The 27,124-nt window shown below is 39.1% G+C and overlaps 2 protein-coding genes across 6 annotated transcripts in view; both read right to left on the bottom strand.

Annotated features, from left to right (window-relative positions):
• LPIN1 (lipin 1) overlaps positions 1-11,114 on the bottom strand; it is a 111,220-nt gene extending 100,106 nt beyond the window's left edge. The window contains exon 1 of one of the 4 annotated variants that reach the window (XM_087917286.1): positions 10,929-11,114. In XM_087917286.1, the coding sequence (XP_087773412.1) occupies positions 10,929-10,988 (60 nt within the window). In that variant the 5' untranslated portion in view covers positions 10,989-11,114. The remainder of the gene's footprint in view (positions 1-10,928) is intronic. The other 3 variants (XM_087917282.1, XM_087917292.1, XM_087917299.1) reach the window with 3 other exon arrangements.
• A 2,562-nt stretch (positions 11,115-13,676) lies between these two features.
• Positions 13,677-27,124, bottom strand: part of GREB1 (growth regulating estrogen receptor binding 1) — a 63,784-nt gene continuing 50,336 nt past the window's right edge. For both annotated transcript variants that reach the window (XM_087917277.1, XM_026695302.2), the window contains 10 exons: positions 26,734-26,892; positions 25,841-25,983; positions 24,917-25,078; positions 21,901-22,105; positions 20,907-21,081; positions 20,596-20,814; positions 19,824-19,959; positions 17,952-18,152; positions 16,404-16,542; positions 13,677-14,923 (listed from right to left, as the gene is read on the bottom strand). In XM_087917277.1, the coding sequence (XP_087773403.1) occupies positions 14,760-14,923; positions 16,404-16,542; positions 17,952-18,152; positions 19,824-19,959; positions 20,596-20,814; positions 20,907-21,081; positions 21,901-22,105; positions 24,917-25,078; positions 25,841-25,983; positions 26,734-26,892 (1,703 nt within the window). In that variant the 3' untranslated portion in view covers positions 13,677-14,759. The remainder of the gene's footprint in view (positions 14,924-16,403; positions 16,543-17,951; positions 18,153-19,823; positions 19,960-20,595; positions 20,815-20,906; positions 21,082-21,900; positions 22,106-24,916; positions 25,079-25,840; positions 25,984-26,733; positions 26,893-27,124) is intronic.

Raw genomic sequence — 27,124 nt, 5'->3', positions numbered from 1 at the left:
CCTAATAATAAGTCTTTCCTCTTTATAAGATTTAAATATTCTCAGATTAGACAACGGATATCTAATAACAAAACTACTAAAATGGCATTGTTTCAGGTCCACCATTCACAGAATGCGACAGAAAAAGGTTTCCAAGATGGCTGATAAACCTTTGAAAGAGTTTGGTGTTTTTATATATAAAACAAAGGGGAAAAAATTGTCATGGAAAAAATGTCTGCTGCCTTTTGAGCTTGGCAGAAAGAAAGCTGAATTTCAAACTGCTTTTTGAAGAGCTGCAGATGGAGACATTTGTTCTGTATAAAACTAGTATAAGCAAGGGAGCAAATTCAGCATAATTTTGTATTATTCACTTTCGCATATATGAACAAGGGGACAACAGTTTTACACCTACAAATTGCCAAATGGGTCTGCTTACACGGGAGTCTCAGAATGTGAGCTAAGGGCATCTTGTGTCCTGACCGAAAATCTAGAAGAGCAAGTCCTACTAGGAACTTGTGAACACATTGAAGGAGCATAGTGATCAAACCAATATTTGCTGTTTGCTTCTGATCTGATATACTGCTAGAAATCATTCATTAGAAATAAAGCTTTGTTACCGGCTTCTGCTCATATTATTGCATGCTCTCAGAAATTAGTTGTTAGCAATTAATTCTAGCTTATTGTAGCCTTGATACTGATTGGCATTAGTGCAAAGTCTGTTATCTCGCTTCTGTGTCTTGTTTCGGTTCTTGTCTTCAAAGCTAGGCACATCCTTGAAAATATAGAAGAAACCATTACCCAGGAATATCAGGCCCCACAGATAAAGGAACCAGAGTAGGGAGTTTCCTACCTCATAGATGGTACCACAGCAGGGAGTTACCTGAAAGCATTCTGCTGAATGGCCAGGGAGGGAAACCCTCCCACACTCTCGACACAGGGCTATAGGGAAGCTCCATAGACGAGGAGGGCAGAGGCAGGGGCTTGAACAAGGAAACCTTTGAAGATAAAGGCCCACGTTGGTAACGAACCTTTGTCTCTGATTGGTAAACTTTGTCTCTAACAAGGTAAAAATGTGCATAATAGTCTGGACCACTCTCACAGAGGTGTGGCTATTCCTTACATGCTTTTTGCCTACGCGTTTTGTAAATAGTTCCACGCAGATTCTTTTTGCTTTGGTCCCAAATAAAAAAGTTGATACTTTTGCAAGCCTCACTCTCAAGTCTCACTCTCTTTGGTATTTCAGTGGCTCGGGAAACTCCCGGGACCTTACATTATGGTGGCAGCTCAGGAACGACTCCCTTCCTTCTATTACTTATAGAGCTGCTTTATTGGTGTTGCTACATCTGGATCTCCAGTACCAGCTGGGACAGCCTTTGTCCCAGACCTTTTGCTTTAAGTGGTCTTCTTTGGTGGGTAATGATTCAAAAGATAACCAAAGTAAATACTATTCCAAATCTTATTTTAATATATTTTGTTAAGCATTAATTTTTTTTAGCATGTTGAATCGCTCTTTTATAATAAGTAACTCAAGGAAGCAAACATACCTAATTCTTCTTCCTCTTCCTTCCCCCCTCCCCCCACAACAACAACCCTTTGAGGTGAGTTGGGCTGAAAGGGGTGACTTGTGCAAAATCACCCGCCAGGCTTTGAGGCCTAAGATGAAACTAGAATTCACTGTTTCTGACAAGCAAAGTCAATGGGGGAAGATGGATTTGCTTTAACCATTGCCTCATTCACCTAGCAACTGCAATATTCACTTAACATTAGTCACTTCACAAAAGTGATTCAAAATAATTGTAAAATAGTTGTAAAATCAGGCATGTCTTACTTAACCACCTTGCTTAGCAAATAGAAATTCTAGCCTCAGTTGTGAATGTAAGTTGAGGACTACCTATGCAACAAGCCTCAATAAAACAAGCCTCAGAAGGGAAGAATCTGTCTTTTCTTTTGGCCAAGAGTGGGCAATCCGGGCCATATATCATCCTGAAAAGCCTTTGATTTGGTCAGCCGTGACAGTTCAAAACATTCTTCCTTCTTGAGATTTCCGGTTTGCAGCACTTCGGGGCAGGCAGCAATCTGCAATCGTGCATGGTTTCTGCCTGCGCTTGCCGCTGGAGTGCCTCGAGCCACCCGGCTTCGGAGCTAAGCCACCCCGTAGAAGGTGGTGAAGACAGGGGAGATCTGGCAGGGTTGAGAGGAATCGCACCTCTCCTCCCCAGATGGCTAAACTCCCTTTTCCGAAGGTGGTAGAGCGGCGGTCAGAAATGGCCGCCTCAAAGAAGCACTCAGCCGGAAAAGAAAGTGCAGGAGGAAGTTAAGAAGTGAAAGTTTTTGGCTGACCGGGACAACAAGTAACAACTAAGATACCCTGGAATTTAAAATTTGCAAAAGATACATTGTTCTCAAAGACTTGCAAGCAGTGAATGAAAGTTAAAAGGGAAAGTTCTTTTTTTTTCACTCTCCTTCCTAACATTGACAGCGAACAGAAATGAATGAGAAATTGGAAAAACCTGCTTTGGCATCAATAGGTAACTAAACTGGATAATTAAATGTCAAGGGGATAATAAGGATTTCTGAACATTTTAAAAAAAAAATTTTTGCCGTAAGTGGGAAGGGAGAGGAAAAGAATAGGAGCAGAATTTGGAAGGCAGGAGGAGATTGTCTAGAACTTAAAAGAATCATTAAATACTAACAAGACTTCTAAAAGATACATTTTAACTGGAATTTTGTAACTAAACAGTAACCCAGGAAGAGAAAGTGAAGAAAGAAGAAAGTGTTAAAAGAAACAGCTTATTTGGACTGTTTGGTGACTTTGGGACTTTTGGAAATTATATTGGAAGGACTAAAAATATTTGGGTGGTTGTTTGGAAAAAAGTTTTTTTTTTCTACAATGGCATCACTTGTGGATGAACTGAAAATTGAATTCAAAAAATATAAAGAAGAGGAACAAGAAGGGAAGGGCTCTCTTGGCTCTCTTTTTCAATTCTTAGAAATGGCGATTTGTACCTATGAGAAACTGACTGCGCAACAAGATGATTGGGACAAAGAAGAAGCCATCTTTGATGAACAAGTAACTTTACTTGGGGAAGAAAGGGGAAAGGAGGAAAAGAAAATGGAGACTTTAAGATCTAAAAAAACAACCAAAAAAGGGAAAAATAAGGTCAAAAGTGATATAATGTTAGAAAACAACAGAAAGGGGGAATACAGAAGAGGGAAATGGAGGTGGAGAGACAAGGGGGTAAAAAGGGCAGGGAGAAGAAGCAAGGGAGGAAGGAAGGGATGAGAAGTTTCAATGGTGTGGAGCAAGATGTAAAGAAAGAGGATTTATTTAGAGATAATGGGTAAAAACTTAATAGAAAAATGGATTCTGCAAAGATACATAAGATTGTATTGTTATATTTGTATTAGAAATAATGTTAGAAAATTGGAAACAACATGTGATTAAAAAGTGGGATAAAATATTCAGTGTAATTCAGTGAAATTTTTGTGAACAAAAGGAAGGCAATGAAATAAAAGAGAATTGAATTAGGAAGGAATGGGAACATTTTAATGACACAATGTTTTAAAATATAAGTGAAGTGGGGGGGAAATAACTATGGAAAATTTATAAGTGTTCCCATAAAAGTATGATATTTAATTGAAAAGTAATGTGTAATATGTTCAAGATTTAAATGAATATTAATATTAATGATAGATTTGAATTGGTATGGATTGTTGTTTTAATTATATTACATATTTATAATCTTTTCTTTTTTAAAAAATATAGTGTGTAACTTTAGAATGTACTAAGCAGAATCCAAATGGAAGTTATGTACTATACTAAGTGTTATAAATTTAGAGGAAAGAGATAAAGGCGTCATATTCCAATAAGAGTACAGGAGAAATTTTGTTTAAAGGGAAAAGATAATAGATAGCTGGAAATAGGACAGACAAAGAATAATAAGCATAATGATCTGAATGGAGATGAGATAAATAAAATTAAGAAAATTAAAAGAGGGGAGAAGCATTCTTCCTTCTTCTGGTCTGGCCTATTTACTGAGGCTTTGACAGATTTCAAATTTTCATCTCCAGCAAATTTTGCTGCAGTAAGAAAAATTGTGTGTGTGTGTGTGTGTGTGTGTGTGCACAAACACACAAACATTTGTTTCTTGAGCCATCATTCAGTACTACATGCACTGCCTGGTGATAAAACATTATTCCTAAAGTTTCATGAGATTTTTAAGAAGTGGTTTATTAGAAAAATGCAACATATTTATTTATTTTATTTGGTTTGTCAATTGCTTACAAGATAATAGGTATAAGTAAAAACATAGTTATGAATACATGCATACATATAAGAAAAATAAAAGAAACAATAGGACAGGGACGGTAGGCATGTTGGTGCGCTTATGCACAGACCTCTTAGGAAAGGAGTGAGGTCAATAGTAGAAAGTCTAAGGTTAAAGTTTTTGGGGTTTGGGGAAGAAACCACAGAGTCAGGTAGAGTATTCCAGACATTGACCACTCTGTTGCTGAAGTCATATTCCCTGCAATCAAGTTTGGTGTGATTAACCTTGAGCTTGTATCTATTGTTTGCTCTAGTGTTGTTATGGTTGAAGCTGAAGTATTCATTGATAGGTAGGACATTGCAATGTATGATTTTATATACTATACTTAGATTCTAGGTTTTCTAGGTCTAGAATTTCAAGTCTGGTGCCATAAGGTATTCTACAATGAGTAGAGGAGTGGAGAACTCTTCTTGTGAAATATTTCTGGACTTTCTCAACTGTGTTAATATCAGATACGTAATGTGGGTTCCAGACCGATGAGCTGTATTCGAGTATTGGTCTAGCAAATGTTTTGTATGCTCTAGTTAGTAGTGTAATATTACCAGAGAAAAAGCTACATAAGATTAGGTTAACAAATCTTAATGCCTTTTTGGCTATGTAGTTGCAGTGGGCTCTAGCACTTAGATCATTAGAGATGAGTACTCCAAGATCCTTGACAGAGTTTGGATCATCAGCAAGGTCTTGACTATTCAGCCTGTATTTTATTTTCTCATTTTTTTTGCCAATATGTAAGACAGAGCATTGATTTGTTGAGATTTGAAGTTGCCATTTGTTTGACCATTCTGATACATAGTTGAGGTCTTTTTGAAGGGTAGCAGAATTGTCTGTGGTGTTGAATAGCTTTATATCGTCAGCAAAGAGAATGCAGTTGCTCTTAATATGATAACAGAGGTCATTTATGTAGAGTATGAAGAGAGTTGATCCTAGAACAGTGCCTTGGGGGACACCACTGTTGACAGGTACAGAATTTGATAGGACGCTCCCAATTTTGACCATTTGTTGTCTGTTAGACAAGAATGCTTCTATCCAGTTATCCAGAGATACCATAAGATTTTAGTTTTAGGAGTAGTTTGTTGTGTACCACTGAATCAAAGGCTTTACAGAAGTCTATGTGGATTGAGTCTATTGCTTTGCCCTGATCAAGTTGTGTAGTCCATATGATTTTGCAGTGTAAGAGTTGCAGATTGCAGGATAGTTTTTTTCTGAAACCAAATTGTTTATTAGAGGGTAGGTTGTTTGTCTCTAAGTGGAGGATAATGGATTGATTCCATGACTTTACAGGTGACGCAACATAAAGAGATTAGTCTGTAATTTTCAACTAGGCTGGGGGCTCCCTTTTTGAAGATGGGGATGACTGTGACTTGTGACCACAGTTTTGGCAAGGAGTTTGTCCTGAAAGATTTTTCAAAGATTATGCTTAGAGGTTCGACTATGGCAGTGGATAGCTTTTTTAAGAAGTAGACATATATTCCATCTGGTCCAATAGATAGAGATTATTTTAGATTGTGTAGTGCTTTTTCAACATTGTCTACTGTAAAATCGATATGTATTAGATCATTGTAGTTGTCTGTGGTTCGACTAGGAAATCCTGGGCTTGATCCATTGCTGTTTACAAATACTGAGCCAAAGAATGTGTTAAAGAGGTTGGCTTTAATTTCAGGGGTGGGATGGACCTTGAGTCTTTTGGTTTGTTGTTTACAAAATTGTAGAAAGTGCGGGTGGAATTGGTGCGTAGAAGGTTTTCCTCTTGTTTAATGTGATAATTGGTGCATTCAGTCTTTATCTGGTGGCATAAATTTTTGTATTGGCTTTTGAAGTTGGCAACATAACCAGATTTGTTTTTCCACCAAAGTTATCTCTTTTTGGATTGAAGCTTCCTTATTGTTATGGGTAATCTGTTTTTTCTGGTTTTGGAGTTGTTATTGGTACATATAGTTTGATGACTCTTTTGACTTCAAGTAAAAATATGTTGTAATGGTCTTCAACAGTATTGCATCCAGTGAATAGAAATTGCCAATCAAAGGATGACAAATCGTTGTCTATAAGATCATAGTTGCCTTTTTTGTGAGCTATGAATTCTGATTCATGAGACTCAGGAGCAGAGGTGGTATTCAGCAGGTTCTGACCAGTTCTGGAGAACTGGTAGTGGAAATTCTGAGTAGTTTGGAGAACCGGCAAATACCACCTCTTGACTGGAGACTTTACAGTATCCTTCCCCTGCCATGCCCACCAAGCCATGCCCACAGAACCGGTCTTAAAAAAAAAAAAGAATCCCACCACTGCTCAGGAGGGGTTTTCAGAATGTAATCACTGGGAATATGTGCTTAGATTCTAAAAATAAACTTTTTGAAATATTGCGATAAATCACAACAGGTAAAATAAATTTGGAAGGACAGCTGTTAACCCACCCTTTGTCCTGTTCTATTCAATATTTATATAGCCATAGGATCATACTCAACACAGCACATTTTTTTTTTACTTACGCACTGTAAATAGAAAAGTGATGTGGGAAATGAATGCATAGATGCAAGATGTATAATTATATCTTTACTTTGTTATAGTGTATTATTGTAAAAACTGATTTTGTGTATATGTGTGTGTACACAGACATTCAACTCAGTATTGCTAGGTGAATAAAAAAATCAGTTCTGCTTTTTAGTAAGAACAATGCATAGAAAATGTTCATTTCAAGCTAATTCCACTGAATTACTGTCATAAAAAACCAAACTGAGTAAACAGTATTGGTACTTTTACACTATGTAATAGATAAATTATTTATTAATAATTAATAAATTGCTTTTTGTTTTTAGTTTGGTGACCTCTAGAACAGGATCTTGAGAGTTGCTGTGAAACTGGACCCCAACCCAAGCAATTTTTTCTTAGACCTGCTAAGTTGTGAAATGACCCGTTTATCATTGTTCCATCCAGCACTTCAGAGATTTGTGCGTATGCACAGATATAGAAGGAATTAGCGGTTCTTTCACTTTGTCTAATATTGCACTGCCTTTAAGGATATTTGTCCCGTCTATCAGGGTTTCAATAGCGTAGAAGAAAATCTGCTTCCAAAAATTCTTCCCAGGAATTTACTGATCCATATCAAGTTTTGCAGAGTCCAGGCAGCCAAATCTACACTCCGTCATGTGCCATTGAATCACCTGATGAAGCCCAAGCCTGAAGGAATAATTTAATTCCCCTGTCATGCTAATTTTAGACCGGCAGACTTCTGAAAGATGTTACTTAAGCTTTCCACTGGAAGGATTTACTGTCCTTCCCAAGGAAAACATCTTCTCTTACTCCTACTTTTTTAAAGAAAATGTTTTGCCAATTGCATTTCAGCGCACTAATACTTTGTACATTGTCTATTATTTTTCTGTGTTGGGATTATTCTAAAGTTTGTTTTTCAAAAAGCTGTCAGAAGGAAAGGAAAGCTCAAAGCAATATCTAAGCAATATCTATGTGACATTCCCATTCTTAAAAGTCACTAAAATAAAACATACAGCAACAGATGCTACTGTGAACACCCATGTTGACATTTGACATAAAACACAAAGGGGAGACAGTAGATTCAATAGAGGCTTTCAATGAAAAGCAAGTGAATGGGCTAAATATATTATGACACAGCTGTCAGTCTGAGATGGCAAAGATAACAAGTCATCGGTTACTGAGGTTATGATTATAATGTTCAATGTCATGACAGTATCATTTGAATTTTCCTTCTGTTTGCCATTCGGGGTCACATACACTAAAATGACTCAGGCTATCCACAATCACAACGGTAAGGGTTATCTATTCCATATGATTATTGAAAATATCAACTTCTTACCATAAATTAGGATTCACCTGAGTCATCAGTTCCATTTTGGCAACATTTTCAAACCTCAGCATTATTTGCATTTCTGTCTTATATTTATTTCTATAGTGCCCAATCCAAAGAACATTTGAAGTCTGTGTTTCAAGTACTTTGTGCGTGAGTATGTATGTGCGTGTATGTATGTGTGTTGCTCGCTGAGCTTGGTTGTTTGCAGACATTTCCTTGCTTAACTAGATAACATCAATGCTAATGAGTGTGTGTGTGTGTGTATGTAACTCACTACCACACAAGTTCTGAAAGGGACACCACAATCCTGTATCAAAATACATCCCAGGTAACACCCAAGAAATACAAGTGAACAAAAGCCCTCAAAACCTTATTAAATAAATCAAGATGCAATAACCTCAAACCAACAAGCATAATAAGCAATGCTAAATTCCTCTTTGGTTTCCCAGAATGTTCTGACATTACACAAATCTCCTCACTGGGACTGTTTATGCTTTCCTAGTTTGAGCCAATGAGGGAAAGCGCCATTTCTCTGTTAGTCAGGGTGAGCTCCTTCCTCTTCACCTTCACAGAATCTTCTGGTGGTCTGCAAAACAATTTCCAGGCCACTAGCTTGATCCAATGAGATGAAGACTAACATCTGAGCAACTTGTGGTAAGCTGCTCTTCACTCCTCCAGAATCCACAGACACTAAGCAACACACACTGGTAAGGCTACCTAGTTGGGTAATGAACCATCTGCAAGCAAACACCCAGCCCAGAGAGCAACGCCACATTTCAACCCTGAGCTTCAGATAAACGTAGACCTTGACTTACAACAGTTCACTTAGTGACTGAAGTTACAATGAAAAAAGTGATTTATGACCATTTTTCACACTTATGACCGTTGCAGCATCCCCATGGGCAGTAGGATTTACATTCAGATGCTTGACCACTGACTCACATTGATGACAGTTGCAATGTCCCGGGGCAATGTGATCACCTTTTGCCAGCTTCTGGCAAACAGAGTCAACGGATTTGCTTAACAGCCATGTTACTAACTTAGCAACTGCAGGGATTCACTTAACAAACATGGCAAGAAAGGTCACAAAATGGGGCAAAACTCACTTAACAAATGCCTCACTTAGCAACATAAATTTTGGGCTCAATCGTGATCATAAGTTGAGGACCACCTGTATTCTATGTTGAAAGTTCTTTTTTGCTGTGAGCTTGGGAGGTGGCCCTCCTGAAAGGAATGAAAACATGGCATTGCAGCCTTGCTTGGGAGGTGCAGAGGAGAATGCAACCATCCGACTGTGTTTAACATTGTTTTTAATCATCCTTGCCTCTATTTAAATTTTAACTTTTATTTCCTGTTCCAATATTTTACTGTACACCATCCAGAAAGCCTCTACTAGGTAGATAGATGGTTCCAAAAATATATGAGGCGGGAGAGAGGAAGGGAGAGGAATGATAATAAGATATCTCTTTCATTCCTATCTATCACATTCCTATATCTTTACCTTTAAAGATATTATGTGTTTATAGTTTTCACCTATCATATGACACAAAGGTAAAATGTTAATCTTATATCTCCGCCATACCCTTATTGTTCTTCTTCAGGTACAGTTTCATCCATCATTAAGACATTTAGCAAGACTAACTCCAACAGAAGACTCAAGACTATTTTTATTCTGAATCACTTATTTACCACCTGAAAACGAGCATTACAGAACTTTCTAATCCTTTTATTCATATTCCGCATACACTGTGAGTGTCAAATTCACATCCCTATCTGCATTGTCTATCATGGACTGTACTGTTCAGTCAGACCCATCAAGAAATATTGAAAAAGCATTTCCTAACAAGAGAACGATTCCGACGTGTATCTACCTCCCCTTTATAAATCTTAATAGAAGCAGAGAACTGGGACACACTTGCAAAGTCTATTCCATTTATCAGAGGTGTAATGAACTGAGTTAAGTGGAAAACTGACTCAGGTAGAGAAAAGCACAGGAAGAATTAAGGTTCAGTGTGCTTTTTAACTACCACAGAAAATTTGTGTTGGATCCAAAAAGCAAATTTACAAGTTTTTTCTCAAAAATAAAAAAAAAATGCAATCCTACTAGTCTGCCCTCTCCAACAATTGTATTTTGGAGTGAGGCTAGGCTTTTTAAGAGTTGCTATTATTAGACCATCGGGAGTCAGAAAACCTTGCTGATTGCAAGGTTTTGCAAATGTTTCAAGTGTCATCCCAACCTTCCTGCCTGTCCCTTACTATGAAAGTTTGCAGGAGTGATACAAGATAAAGCTTGCAACATCCAATCTCCCTACTGTTATTTTTCAAAAACAGTAGCAGTTCACATTTTTCAGAAAGCAAGATCCATCTCAGAGCGGTCTTTAACATGTTTGCTCTTTTAGCTATACAAAAATTGCAAAACTCAGAATGAAATTAGACTTTAGCTGGCCAAACATGCCCTGAATTAAAGCAATGTCTCTGTATAGTCCAACAATATTAAAATGGGGAAAGTAGTTTTTTTTCAGGAGACAGGCTTGTCCACTAGAATGACATCCAATAAGTTTGAAAGAAAACAAAACAATATATACTATTTAAACTGCATGCAACTTTAATGGATGCATCTTTCCTCCAAGCTGAAAACTAAAGGAACCAAAAAAACCTATCTACCCCCTTGCACCAATTCAACAGAGCTTTGCTTTGAATCAATATGACCAGGGTTGCGCTCTGAGCCTGTAATCTGCAAATAAAGAGCCAAGCTGCCCTCTGACTCCAACATCTAATTTCTGCTCTCGATCAGAGGGCCTTACCCAGGACCAAGGGGACTCTGTATCTTCAGATGGCATCTTGAGATGATTCTTTTCCTCCATTGCCAGAGGCAGCTATGGTACCAAGGACGTTAACCCTGATTTAAGTTTCAACCTGAAACAAAAATCCAGCCTTAAAGCAATGCGCTGGTTGACAACAAAGATGCAGACAGAATAATTTCCCAGCAATTCTGTTCGCTTGCTAGTTTAGCCTGCTCATGTTTTTGGAACCTTAGCCTGGAAGAGAAACATGAGCTGTGTAATCTGGTACCCGCTGGCTTGGCAGCTGACTCCTCAAGTCGCCCTGCTAAGTCATAAGCCTCCTGGAAAAGGTGTTTACGTGTCCAGAGAAAAATAACTACCAACGTTTTGCATCGGGATGAAAAATTCAGAGGTTTATTAAGAGCGAGGAAGGGGATGTAGTGCAAGATGGAAGTTGGTAACTGTAGGGTTGTTCAAAAAAACCCTACTGGGGTTCTGCTAGACTATGATAAAACTAATATTTAAAAATATGATGATTCATCCAAGATGAACCTTATAAACTAGGGGGCAGCAGAAGCCATCTGGAGGTCATGTGAATCTGGTTATGGAAAGTGGCAAAAATACCGTTTAGTATAGGATATCCAGATGCATTTCTTACAGCCCTGACCCACTAAAAATAATAACAGCAACATGCCAACTTCTTTGTGTAACAAGTCCTTTCAGACATGATGCTATTAACTATTTTATAGTTGTACAATTGTAGCTCACTGCCATCAATTTAATCTTTAACACTGTTTGAAGCTCTCATGATTTTATTCCCCAAAGAAATAAGTGGGTTCTCAAAATGATCAAATATGGGAAACTGCATTTGGATTATTTTATTTCACTATGGGGGGTCTGTGTATGTGTGTGTGATCCACTATCTTCTGCTGATTAAGTGTACCTTAAGTGTATCTTGAGGTCATGGGGCACAATCAGTGTGGGCTCTGATTAAAAAAAAAAAAAAGCACCAATGACCAGACAACTTAATTTCAATAGTGCAGGCATAGTTGTGTGTTGTTTTTTTTAATATAGTGGGATTTAAAAGTGCTTAGCTCTGAATAGATCACAGCCAATATAGATGATGTGCTTTTGCCTTTGAAGAAATTGAATTACAAGCAGTGACATGTTCCTTTAAAACAGGGGTGTCAAACTCAAGGCCCATGGGGTGCTTAGATCTGGCCCGCAGGGCCGGCCTGGAAATATCAAAGGACTGACCTGCAGTGCCTCTGCCGGCCAAAATGGGATAGTCTGTTTTTACCTGGCAGAGTGATGCAGGAGGCTATGGAAGCTGAAAACAAACCACAGGGGCATCATGCGCCCCTTCCACAGCCGATTTTCGACCGGCAGAGTGCTGCAGGAGGCCATTGGTGGGCATTGCACCCAAGGATGGGATTCAAATTTTTAACAACCAATTCTGTGGGCGTGGCTTAAGTGGTGGGCGTGGCTTGGTGGTCATGTGACTGGGTGGACATGGCTTGGTAGTCATGTTATTGGCTAGGTGTGGCCAAATCAATATCACTCACATCGAGGCACACATCTCCTCGCCTGGCCTCTCATGACTGTGGGGATGCTGCAACAGTCGTAAGTGGTCATAAGTCACTTTTTTCAGTGCCATTGTAACTTTGAATGGTCACTCCACACAAGCAAAGTACCAACAAAGGAGGGGAAAAAAACTCCAGAGAAGTTCCAGAGACAGGAAATCTAGTCCTGCCAAGAATGTAATAAGGGTTAACAGAGAGACAGTTTCTGTAAGCAACACCAGAATGTTTCCTTCCTGCCTTCCTTACAGGATTAGGTCAGTAATTTTTTTCTAACAACTGGTTCTCCAAACTGCTTAGAATGTTAACAACTGGTGTTAGCGAATAGGTGTGAACTGGTAGAATCCCCCCCCGATCCCCCCCCCCGCAGCCCAATTTTAGCCAGCAGGGTGCTGCAGAAAGCATCCCTCCGATCTCCTCCCTCTCCACATCTCCTCTGCCAGCCCGCAGAGAACTACAATGCTGATCCGGTCCTCGAAGAAATCTAGTTTGACACTCTTTACAAGAACATTCCTGAAAATTAGACATTTTATTTTTAATTTAAATTAAAGAAAATGAAGAACTCGTTGCCCATCAAGGTGTTAAGAGAGGACAATCAATTTGTCCTTTTCCTGTTGTGATTTATTGCCAAGTTCTTTGACGAATGAAGTTTTCCAGCATTTAACTATCTGATGATTCCTTATCCCCATTCCAGTGCTGATAACTGTAAATACTGCTATAAGCAGGAAATGAATTGCACTTCAAATTGCACTGAAGCAGGCCTCTGGTCTGTGGATGCAGTTTCTCTCTGCTGTTAACCCTAGAAAAAAATGTATTTTTTCATACATAATACAAAATGTCAGAGAACATTTCCTGTGGTCAGCTGCTAATGTTTGTGCTGTACAATCCAGCATGGGCTACTTTCAAGGCAGATACATCTCTGAATATGTCCCTGAATTTTTAAAAACTTTTTCATTACATTTAGAAGGTCTACCATGGTTGAAGGTTTTAGGGAATCTGGAAAGAAAATATATTTGAAACAATAACCCAGTGGGTCATGGGTTGTCTAACATATTACTAAAACTTTGTGTATAATCTTTAGCTGAATGGAATAATGCATTGTAGGCAAATTGATACTTCAAAAAGGGCTAATTTACAAAATATATTCAAAATCCCGAACCCATGACTCTTGTAGGCTTGAAATTAAAAAAAAACACTTTATACATAAAAGTTATCGTAAAGCATTAGTGGCATAATACAAAATGTCATAAAACATGTCCAGTGGTCAACTGTCAACATTTGTTGATATACAGTTGAATATGGGCTACTTTCAAGATATTTCTCTGAATATTTCCCTCAATGTTTCCCTCTCTCTCTTTTCCAATAAGATTAGATATTAAAAGCTCTGTCATTGTTGAAGGCATTGAGGAAACTAGAAAGGAACTATCTCCTTACCAGGGTCCTAGAAATGCCCCACTTTAAAAATTATCTAGAACAAAGGTTCTGAGACTAGGATGAGGGAAGTCGTTACAGTAGCATCTTCTAGAATCAGCCTCCCAGTGTTGTGACTTATTCAATGTAATGAGGACGGGCTTTGAATTACCTCAGCAATGGCAAGGAGTGATTGTGGAAGATGCTCAAAATTACGAGTAAGGTAAAGGCCTAAGTGTCCATTAAAATGGAAATATAAGGCACAATCCTTTGGACAGTTCTTTTCTGCAGTTCCCACTAAGTCTGATACACACCGCCATGCGCTTCTTGTTTCCCATTCATTTCATTGGACTTTGCACTGGACAACTACCCAGTTCGTTTTTGCCTCTAGCACTCTACCCAAACCTTTTTCCCAATAGCTGTTCACTTATCAGCTGCATTATATACTAAGAATGGAGTGTTTTCTGTCTACTGACTTCTAATTCAACAAAAGGTTAAGGAGGGAATCTATGTCTAGATGTTGAATTATACCAATAATCTCTATAATTTATACAACCAAAACAAAGACAAGGGGAACCTATAAACAATTCAACTACAACAAGCAGTGATTCCACTCTGCTCCTGGCACAAAAAGAACAGTTTAAACATCTTAAATTATAAAAGATACTGAGACAGTCTGAAATTATAAACACAAATGTGTCAAATAAAATATATTACAGATATTTCAAATTTCCCTACATTTTTGTCCATATTATGGGTTTTTTTTAAAAAACCCTTCCTCTGAACATTTAAGTTCTCCCACTATTTTCACAACTTGTTTTTGGTTGGAAGAGTCTCCTTGAGGATGTCAGATAATTTCTTATCAAATATGCCGTCCTGTCAAAAAAAAGAGGGGCTTGTCTTCTTTGGCATTGGCGGTTTGAAACTCATCTCTTAGCCGGAATTGCCACTCGTCTTCCAGTTCCAGCCGGACAACAGTTTGACGAAGGGAGTTTCGGTCTTGGCAAATGACACATAACGTGGCACCTGTAGGAATTATTATTATTATTATTATCATTTGTATTGTATATACATAACTAATAGAAAAGAATATTGTAGCTCAGGGTTGAACTGTGGGGTCCTTAGTAATCTCTGACCTTAGTTGTTTTCTTGCAGACATCTCATTACCCAACTAGGTAACATCATCGGTGCTAGAAGGGATTTGTTCTCTTTTAATATACCAGAGGTTTGTCCTGTCAGTAATGCTGAGTGTATTCGTAATTATGGAACCAAATCAAGGAACCACTAAGAACACTCTCCACCACTGTTAGGGCCAGCCACAAACCCTATAAACAGAGAGCAAATCCCATTCCTTGTAGCACTGGTGATGTTACCTAGTTGGATAGTGAAACATCTTCAAGAAAACAACCAAGCTCAGAGAGCACCAAGGACCCCACAAGGTACATAACTCTCTGAACTAAAAACAAAAATCACACACAACAGCCTGCTCTCAGTGGAATGACTTAAAAGGCATCATCAGTCAAAAGGAGAAACATTGAAAGGACAAGCATTTTAGCAATCAAGAACGAGCAATCTCTTAGAAATATGCTCGTCTCCTGCCTTCTTTCCCTCTCTGTGTCCTAGGATACTTTTCATAGGTGGCAACATAATTCATACCCCCTTCCACTTGCTGACTCTAATATTTGGAATGAGTGGGTATTGGAGCAATCAGTCGAAACACGATGGTGCAGGGCAGGTGCACCACCTGCAGTTTATATTCCAAGGAAGTGGGGACGTCTATGAAACTAAGGGGAAAGAGGTTTGGGAGATGTAAGTGAAAAGAGAGGTCTGAGGAGAAGTAAGAGTCTTAGCTCTGAGACAACCTCTGCTTCTCAGGAAAAAGCTTTCATATTTAACACCAAGGAAGCAGGGATTGACAATCCTAATAGATATATGGTAATATTAAGAGAACCTGGTTCCAACTAATTTTGAATTATTATTAAATAATTATTCGGTTTCTTGTTGGAACAAAGAAAAGAGAAGAAACCCAAAATAATTTTTTGGGTGGTAGCAAACCAACAGATCTTTTAACTAGGGTAATAAGGTAAACCTTTAACAGGGAGGGAGGGAGGGAAGGAAGGAAGGAAGGAAGGAAGGAATCATCAGAACAATTAGGGTATATGACAGTATTCCTTGTAAAACGTTTAGTTTCCTTCTCGGCAATTAGATTAGTCAAAATGCTATTTTAGAAACAGATCAGATTCCTTGTTCCCAGGAAGCCAATCTGTTCCTGCATTGAATAGATTTTCCTACCTGGAAGGTTCTCCCCCCACACCCCCAAGTAGTTTTTCAGGTAGGAAAGTTCAAGTATTAGTGACTCAAATGCTTTTGTCCTTCCTTCCTTCCTTCCTTCCTTCCTTCCTTCCTTCCTTCCTTCCTTCCTTCCTTCCTTCCTTCCTTCCTTCCTTCCTTTCCTGCCTGCTTCAAAGATGTCAAGTCACCCTATGTGTCAACAACAACCTCTTACCTTTCAAAAAGTGGAATTTCTTCAAGAAGCTGGCTACAACAAAGGAATCACAGAGATACAGCAAGAGTCCACTGAATATCATCTCAGAGCAGCTAACATTCAGAGAATGAGGCCGGGAACTAACGTAACAAACTGCAATCTGTTTGCAAGAGGAACAAAATGGCAAGAATGATTTACTCTCCATCCAGAGACCATTCAGGTTAGCATTATTAAACAGTTATGGCCACAGAAACATCGGCAGCAGTTTCATATTACGCCAGGTATCATGGAATCCATTTATAGCAGGTAAATAAATAAATCTATTTTTTCCAGATGTAGCAAATATGTAGCAAATGCTTGTTCTCACCAGAATTCTCCCATAGTTAGCACATATCTTTTTATTTTATAAATAATATAGTCAATTCATGACTGAATGGCCTATAAAGAGAAATTATATAAACCCACTCTCATTTAATTTAATAACATGTTAGCTAAGCTGCAGAGACTGGCTCTCCTAAGAGTTTGGCATCACCCCTGATCATGTGTAACCGAAACAGTAACATCTCCTTTTCTTTTTTGCCTCTTCTCTTCTCTTATTTTGTTTCCTCTGCAGCAAACATTTGTCACCTACAGTTAAGTTACTCCATAACACTTGTAGAGACATTCAGTTGCTGCCTCATTCTGGCAAAGCTGGAAAAAACCCACCATAGCAGGTAGCTGCATTGGTCCTGCCACTCAGTTATTCTCCTTGGCAATGGCACACTTGCTTTTTCTGGGGAAAAAGGGGGCAAAGCCCAACCACTTAAATTATACCAGGAAAAACAGCTGGTTCTGAGAGGTGGAGAAGTCCAAAATCTAGAAGCATTTGGGCCAATCTTCTGGAATGGCCTCCTCTTAAGAGGTTGGTTTGTCTCCAATATTTTCTGCCTTCTGGAACCCGTTGAAAACAGAACATTTCTAGAAGGCTTTTGGGGCCCATAGAATGTTTTGGAGGAAGGGGTGAGGGGAGAACTTGTATTTATAATGAGGTGTTCTTGTCCTGTTACACTATTTGCTTATCTTTGTGAGCTGTCAAGATGTTTTTGTGACTGTGGCAGAGTATACATTCGATAAATTAATTAATTAATTAATTAATTCAGAGAGTGATAGCCTCAGATGATAAGAAGCAGGCAGAGTCCACTTCACAAGCTATAGTCCTCCAGGTACTGTTAAATAACAATTAACTAGAGACAGGATGAGCAATAGAGAAGAATGCTGGGAGTTGAGGTTCAGCTACATTTGAAGGGCAGGTGCCCACATGATGAGGATGAGGATGATGTTACCCATTTAGTCATGTCTGATTCTTGATGATTTTATGGGCCGAATCTCTTTCAATCTTGCACTCGTTCTCTGAGTTTTTCTATGCTCTGGCTAGTGTCAGCTTTGATGGTGTCCAGCCACCGTTTTCTTTGACAGCCTGGTTTCCTTTTACTTCTAACTCTTCCAAACGTAATTGCTTTCTCCAGTACATGCCTATATTTTATTTCTATATTCATATACAGTATTTTAATTAATGCATAAGTTGATTACCTGTGGTCCTAAATTAAGGTAACAATCCACAGATAGCACCGGGTGGTTGTAATTCTTCAATGAAAGAGGGAAGAAGCGATGGCTGTAATATTGGAGATATTTTTCAAGCAATAACTGAGCTGGAGCTGCCAAGAATGTATGCTTGCTGTCGGGGGCACAAATATATTGAGCTGGACCAATACTCATTAAATTATCTGACACCTGAAAAGAAAACAGTGATTGTGACAGCAATTTTTTTTTTAAGCAGTGGTTTTTTGAAATAAGATTAAAAATACATGTAGCTGAACAAAATCACGTCCAACAATACAATTATATAACTGACTGAGGGAGGAAAATAAATCCAGATGTCTCACATATTTGAGATTTATGTATGTAAACACGCACATAGATACAAATATGAAGACACAAAAACACACATTTTCAGAAGCGTGTTGAGAGCTTAGACATCACTCTGACACAGGGGCGTCAAACTCAAGGCTCGTGGGTATTTAGATCTGGCCCATGGGCCCACCCTGGAAGCAGCAAAGGACTGGCCCTCAGTGCCTCTGGCAGTGAAAATAGAGCCCATGAGGCCTGCGTGTGGCTCCTTGAAGCGGTATTTTCAGCTGCAACAGCTTCCTGCAGCCTAACCCTAATCCCCTCAAGTTCCATTTTCACTGGCAGAGGGCTAGATAAACAAACGAAAAACAAAAGGAGAAATGTTTCTCCTTTTGCATTTGAACATGCAAGAAGGGATAGGAAAGGAGAAAGGGAAAGAGGAAAGACAAAGAAAAAGAAGTGAAGATGGAAAGAGAACAAGGAAGGAAAAATAAGGAAAGACAGGAAGGAAGAAGAAAGGAGAAGGAAGAGGGAAGGAAAAAGAAGAAGGAAGGAAGGAAGAAGGAAGGAAGGAAGGAAGGAAGGAAGGAAGGAAGGAAGGAAGGAAGGAAGGAAGGAAGGAAGGAAGGAAGGAAGAGTATAATGAGAATGAAGGAGGGTCTGAGGGAAGTCCTGCCTTAGCACTTGGCCACCACAGGTGCCCCTGACATGAGTGACGTCAAGCTGGCCATTCCCACCCTGGCCACGCCCCCAGGCTACTCCTACCCCAGCCACACCATGCCCCCCCCCTCGATGTCACACAACCCTGATGCGGCCCTCAATGAAATCGAGTTTGACACTCCTGCTCTGACATATGGACATGTTGATATAATCTGGGCCTTTTGACCGCTTGCTTCCAAAATAAACAAACCAATCATGAAATGAATGAAATCATTCCAGAGCAGAGGGACAGCAACCAAAAAGACATATACTTCTAGGTTGCATGAGATGGCAAATTTCCAGAGAGGGAACCCTGAGCATTGTGAGGGTGTGTGGGGTAGGCAGATGTTCTTGAAATAAGGAAGTTCTGCAAGTTCCCAGTCTTTTGTCCCGTAGGGTTTTAAAGGTGGTAACCAGGCCCTTGAATCTCACCTTGAAATCTTTTGGGAGCAGAGTAGTGATGTCACATTAGGCGTAAAGAGCTGCACCTATAACCCTGCATTTGGAACCAAATTTCAGGTGGCTGCGCAATAGTCCCATTACAAGGCAACTAAGCCATGAATGTCCATGACCAAGGCCTCCCAAACTAGGAAAAGGTGGAACTGGTACACAAGTTGAGGTTGTCTGAAGGCTAGCCTAGCTACAGCTGCCACCTGCTCTTTGAGCAAAAGCTGACAGAAACTCCCTTCGCCAATCTGCTGCTCGGCTGGATCATGTTGTAGTTTTGGAGGCAAGACCTGATCCTCAAATTGGAACTCAGTTTAGATCACCCCATTTGCTTAAACTCAGAAACTACTGAATGTAAAGCCATGTGTAACTTTGGAGTTAGCAGATACTCCGTTCCTGAAGTCTCACCTTTGATTTGATATGAAAGGACCTTTGCCCTCCTACTGCTATTTGTTTCTTCATGACACTAAATCGATTAAATCGGCAGATCCTCAAGCCTGCACTGTGGACGCGTAGATTGAAATCCACATCATCACAGACAAATCTGTTGGGAAGAGCAGGAGACTGAGCATTTAAAGAAAGAACAGTGTGGATTCCTGAAATTTTAATAGAAAGCCATTATCAATACAATAGAAATACTGTACTGTAGGGGCCAAGATTGATACCAATGGTAACAGGACATATTTAAAAAGGCATGACATTGATATTTGTCCAAGGAAACTGATGGTCTGACATCACAGGAATAAGTCTAAGAAAAAAACCGTTCATGATATTGAATGATTCATACAATATCTTACAAGTTTCTTACAAGTCTGAATTACTGTTTCAATGGAGCTATTTTAGCAGGAAAACGATGTGCTAATTCCAGTTTTTCTTGACTTATTTTTATTTCTTTAAAAAAAATGCATGTCAGATACAAAGATGTCTTTAGTATGTTGTATCATAAAGAATCATAAAATGGAAAATATTCAGCATCCTTTCGAATCAGCAAGCATAATGGAATGAATTACTGCAATACAACTCGGTTTCTTCCAACCTGTTGTCCTCTGGATATATGAAAACTGCCCTTAAAGTTACCCAACCATCGGGATTGTCAGCTATGCTGCCTGTAAATATAGAAACTTAATCCCAACCAATCTATACAGCACCAGGTTGGCTCCCTTAATCAGACTTGGCTCACCTATTCTGGTTATACTGGACATTCTGGGTCAGGTCCACATTCAGCATGATGAAGTCATGCACATGGCAACGTGAGAATGGCTCCTTGATATCTCCACTCCTAGTTTTACTGGACCATTTCCTCATGCCAATCAAGGCATAGTGGGTGACACTGGGAGACGATTCAATGTGCTGAAGAATTTGCTTTAGGGAAATGTTCTTTTCTCTCCAGGTATATTCACTGCAAAAGATCAGGAAATAATTTCAAATCAAATTAGTTTTCACTTTTTAATAAAAAAAAAGTCTTCACCACCACAGAAAATAGCCGTTTACCTTTTCCTGTCACCAGAACAATCTATTTCAACAGCATTCCACATCACACAGGAATCATCAGAGATGACAATGAAAGGCCAAATATCTTGAGGCTTAACGCCAAGCTCTTCTTGCCGATTTCGTTCCAGCTCCAAATTATGGTAGGACAGCTCTTTGATTAGGAAATGAGCAGCACCTGCAACCAAGCCAGAGTGAGCTGTCAATAAGGGAAAGTGGAGATTTCATTTTAGCTCAGTGTAAATTTAGCTTGATGGAAAGATTTTCCTCCCACAATCAAAATTTTCTTAGCTGCTCAAAATAGTTAGATGGTTGTTCACCTGACTTGTAGCAGGTAGATTAATGGGATCTACTACACATGACTACATTTGTACAATAACCAAATTATAAATGTTAAAAATACATACTGATAGCATCTTTTTCATTCAGTACATTATAATATCATGGCCACCAGACCCACAAATAAAGAGTGTTTGGCTTCATTCTAAACTGAATGGAATGGAAGGTGGTTTAGATGGAAAGCCGCAAGAGGGATGGACTCAATTGCAATGCCAATGGCACCACTGTTGGAAGACCTAAAACGCAAGGTGAAGGATCGATCATCTTGGAGGAAATCTATTCATGAAGTCACTGATTTGATGGCACTTAATAAGATTAAAGTTGTCCCTCACCCATTAGTCGACAGTTTATATAAGGAGCAGTCAATCCTTTTGTGGACAAGATCTGTATTTTATTGATTTATTGATGTCGGTGGCCAAGGGCAGCAGTAGAGGATAAATTGAAATTGCATCATGGGAAGAGCTGGTTACTTGGCTGCTTTATGCAAATCAGCAGCATAATCATGGACTAGTTTTGGAGGCCATAAAAAAGAGGCTCGAGCAAGATTACATATTCCCCAGAGATGCCCTTCCTGCTTTAAATGATTCTACTAATGCTGCCAACTAAAGTTAGTAGCCTTGTTTTATTCACACAAGTAACTAATGAAACATGTACCTACCCACTCCTGCGCTGTTGAAAATACTTGGCAGAACAAGCATGATGTGATTGGGCCAATACTTTTTATATATTGCCATTTCATATTCTTTGACAACTAAAACATGCAAATGGTTGGCTCCATCCATTGCATGATAAAGATTAAAAAGACCGTGTTCATGGCGTCCTGTCGTAGGAGTAAAAGTAGGGCTCTTTATGTAGTCCTGGCTCTGTAAAAATTAGGAATTTGTATGATATTATATGGATTAATAGAACACAATGTAATAAAACATATCGTAACTCTAATATTTACAAAAGCCTATAAACAGTAGAGGAAGATGACTAGAAAGAAGAGGAAGAAAAGGATGATGATCCTCACATTCGTATCTTAGCCAATTAACTACGGAAGCTGTCCCCTAGGTTTATATATACACAACACATACACACATATACACGTGTGTGTATGCATATATACACTGCTCAAAAAAATAAAGGGAACACAAAAGTAAGACATCCTAGATCTGAATGAATGAAATATTCTTATTAAATACTTTGGTCATTACATAGTTGAATGTGCTGACAATATAATCACACAAAAATTATCAATGGAAATCAAATTTAGCAACCCATGGAGGTCTGGATTTGGAATTACACTCAAAATTAAAGTGGAAAAAAACACTACAGACTGATCCAACTTTGATGTAATGTCCTTAAAACAAGTCAAAATGAGGCTCAGTAGTCTTTGTGGCCTCCACGTGCCTGTATGACCTCCCTACAATGCCTGGGCATGTTCCTGATGAGGTGGCGGATGGTCTCCTGAGGGATCTCCTCCCACACTAAAGCATCCCCCAACTCCTGGACAGTCTGTGGTGCAATGTGGCATTGGTGGATGGAGCGAGACATGATGTCCCATATGTGCTCAATTGGATTCAGGTCTGGGAATGGGCAGGCCAGTCCATAGCATCAATGCCTTTGTCTTGCAGGAACTGCTGACACATTCCAGCCACATGAGGTCTAGCATTGTCGTGCATTAGGAGGAACCCAGGGCCAACTGCACCAGCATATGGACTCACAAGGGGTCTGAGGATCTCATCTCGGTAGTCAGGATACCTCTGACAAGCACATGAAGGGCTGTGCGGTCCCCTAAAGAAATGCCACCCCACACCATTACTGACCCACTGCCAAACTGGTCATGCTGGAGGATGTTGCAGGCAGCAGAACGTTCTCCACGGCGTCTCCAGACCCTGTCACGTCCGTCACATATGCTCAGTGTGAACCTGCTTTCATCTGTGAAGAGCACAGGGCGCCAGTGGTGAATTTGCCAAACCTGATGTTCTCTGGCAAATGCCAAACATCCTGCACGGTGTTGGGCTGTAAGCACAACCCCCACCTGTGGATGGGCCCTCATATCACCCTCAAAGAGTCTGTTTCTGACCATTTGAGCAGCCACATGCACATTTGTGGCACACTGGAGGTCATTTTGCAGGGCTCTGGCAGTGCTCCTCTTGTCCCTCCTTGCACAAAGGTGGAGGTAGCGGTCCTGATGCTGGGTTGTTGCCCTCCTACAGCCTCCTCCACGTCTCCTGATGTACTGGCCTGTCTCCTGGTAGCGCCTCCATGCTCTGGACACTACACTGACAGACACAGCAAACCTTCTTGCCACAGCTCGCATCGATGTGCCATCCTGGATGAGCTGCACTACCTGAGACACTTGTGTGGATTGTAGACTCCATCTCATGCTACCACTAGAGTAAAAGCACCACCAGCATTCAAAAGTGACCAAACCATCAGCCAGAAAGCATAGGAACTGAGAAGTGGTCTGTGGTCACCACCTGCAGAACCACTCCTTTATTGGGGATGTCTTGCTAACTGCCTATGCTTTCCACCTGTTGTCTATTCCATTTGCACAACAGCATGTGAACTTGATTGTCAATCAGTGTTGCTACCTAAGTGGACAGTTTGATTTCACAGAAGTGTGATTGACTTGGAGTTACATTGTGTTGTTTAAGTGTTCCCTTTATTTTTTTGAGCAGTGTGTGTGTGTGTGTGTATAAAAATAATAATATGGTATTCAGCTTTGTTCGGGTATTTTCCCACGTCATTATAGTTGTTGATGCTATGACCTGTGGCTTTCATGTGTTGGACTAGTGAGGAAGTGTGTTCCAGCTTTTTGACTGCATTTTTGTGTTCATCCAGGTGGGTACTTACTCTTCTATTGGTCTGTCCAATGTATGTGGCTGGGCATGATGCACAGGGGACTTCATATATGCCTTAGTTTTCCAGGTGAACCATATACCCGAACAAAATACCCAAACAAAGCTGAATACCAGACATGTAAGTACACGAGAAAACTTAAGAAATATATATACACACATACACACACACACACACACACACACACACACACACACACACAAAGATGTGCACAATAATACTGTTTTATAGTTGGCCTATAGAAGTTAATAATGGTAAATTTGAGGATGGGAAAGGACTGAGTGACAGAGCACGTGCTTTTCAGGTTGAAGGCATAGAATCTCCAGATACAGGAAAAGCAGAAAATATCTGCCTAAAATCTTGGTTAGCCACTGGCAATAAACACTACTGAGATGAATAAACCAAGTGTGCAACTTGATAAAAGGTAGGACAGCTGTTTGTTTCTATGTCTAATCTAAATAAAATTAGATCTGATTTCTCTGTCAAAGTATATAAGTTCATTCGATTTGATAAAAGAGAATTTTCTGTAACAATTACTTTAAAGGAGAAATGAGCTTCAAAGACATTTTAATGGTTGCAATGTAGGGTCCTTGCACTATTTAAGAGAAACCCAGAATGTATGTGAATGTCTTTCCAAACATGGTGGAAAATTTGGAAATGCCATTTTAAATCTCTGTTAAACTCTGTTTCCTCTGTTTAATTTGGGGGCTATTCTCTGTAATATGGAGATTAATCAATCTATCTATACTATCACCTGGACGCAAAGTCCAATCATTTTAAATCCTAACCCTTTAAAACAAGAGTTTTGCAAATTGCTCTTTACCTACCTGATCTGTGACAAGAGGCAATCTCATACTTTCCAGCTGTCTTCCTGGATGGCTAAAGACAAAATGGTGCTCCTTCGATTTAGGGATAATGAAGTGTAGCTGAATTTCTTCTCCAAGCATTGAATAGGAAAAGGCAAAAGCGTGCAAGGTGGATTCATAAAGCTGAGAAAAGAAAGATACAAGTGTAATGTGCCACATTTGCTCTTTTTGACAGCTCTGACACGGATATACGCTGTTGACTATTAAAATGATGGGGAAAAAGCAAACCACATCTGAATACAGTAAACAGGTTGCATTAATTAATAGATTTTTATCCCCTCAAATCTTTAATAGATACAGACAAGATACACTTAATTAAAGTGGTGATATTTAAGGTATAAAATAGAGCACCGACAAGCTTCAGCTACTGTCATAGTAGATACATTTCTGAATCTGCTGCATTTTAAAATTTATGCAATGAGTTGAGCAATGAGCTCTTTTAAAAAAACTAGCTATTGGTATATATCTAGAGATTTATTTAGAAATGCTTTCTATTTCATGAATCCAGTTGATGGCAGGACCAAGTCAGTCTTGGTAGATACAGTATTTTAAAAAGTTACACAGGACTGAACAGAATTTGTAATTTAAGAGGATACCAGCAGGAAATCTGGTGTTTCACTCTAGACTTACATTGTGAAGTAGGAAAAAAAAAGATCAGTTTCCATATTATTGCTTTGTAATTTGGTTTAGCGAGGCTGATTCATAGATTTTTTAGCAAAGTGGGTATAAGATTGTATCCTAAACAAAAGGACATGGACCAGCCTATTCAATATAATGTTGCATAAGGACCATGTTTCCCAGTTTTTTAATCTGATGAATACTTCAATATTTTCTGCTGTCCTTGAAATATAATGAATTTTCTAGTGCAGATTCTATAAATCTTACCTGATACCTGGGATTAAAGCCCATGTATTGATGACACTGTTCACAATGATGGTAAGTGTTGTAAGCAGCGTATTTGGATAATCTCATCCGAGTTGTCTGACGGCGCATGTACAGATCCTCTGATTTTCTCTTGGTTGATCTATCTGCACAAATGCATTTTGACTGTATCAGCTAAAAGGTGCACCCACTTCATTACCAAGGAATGAGCATAGCTTTGATCATTAGCCCCTGAAAAACTATACCAGTTTACAACCAAAACAAGATTAAAAATGGATTTTCCTTATAGAAGTAGAGGGATGCCAATCATTCTGTCAACATATTGCCTTCTGTTAATGCTATTACTAAACCCTTTCTAGAATATAGTCCTGAATAGTTATCCAATCTGTTATTTTTCAGGGGTGTTCAGAATATTATTTCAAGTCTTCCAAGCCAACATGTCCAAATAATGGATACTATTGCCAAGACTGAGCTAAAATAATGCAGTTTTATTTAGATAAGTGTCAGGTTCAGCTAATATTTGCTAGTTGCAAGTAATTATGGATGGCTTAGTAGTTAGTAGTAATTATGAGCACAAATTTCAGGCTATTTTTCTTCTTTCTTGGTCCCAGTCTTTCACACACAGTGTCTATTAGTTGTGTGAGCTCAAAGTCAGATTGAGAAAGGAACAAACAAAATAGGAATTGTATCAATAAAGCTAACCATGATTTAATCCAGAATACAAATAACTGCCTGCCTTCCAACTGAGTGGTGTTTCATACCCCACCCCACCCAAATTTCTTTCCAGGACTGGAACATAAAACAAGGACCTGAGCAACAATTTCTCCTGCAATACTTTATTCTATAAAAATTGTACGAAAGCATGTTGTTCAAATAAAGGAAACAGGTATTCTGACCGTCACTCTTTGTCTTCTGCACTGTTGAACAAATGAGACTTGCATCTTCATATTTTGGATCATGGATTGTATAATCAAAAGGCATCTTTTTAAATGTTTCTAAATCAGGCCACATGTCTCCTGGCTGATGATAATATTGTTCTGAATTTTCTTTCAGATCTGTGGTATCATCAACAAAAAGGAAATCCAAAAATATAAACACAGACAGATGGTAAGCTAGATTTCAGAAGAAACTTACGCTATGCAACCATTTCACGTTTAATGAATGGGGGCATTTATGATGAATTATTCAATGTAGAAGGAAGGATGGGACTACCACCACCCTTTTTTTTTGCATAAATAACTTCAAATTCTATCCAGCCTATTTACAATTTAAGAATCAAATATTGTA

Source organism: Pseudonaja textilis, chromosome 1, assembly GCF_049901715.1.
Source record: "Pseudonaja textilis isolate UNSWEBS1 chromosome 1, rPseTex1.2, whole genome shotgun sequence".
Taxonomy (NCBI): Eukaryota; Metazoa; Chordata; class Lepidosauria; order Squamata; family Elapidae; genus Pseudonaja; species Pseudonaja textilis.
This window is presented reverse-complemented; position numbering and strand designations above follow the sequence as displayed.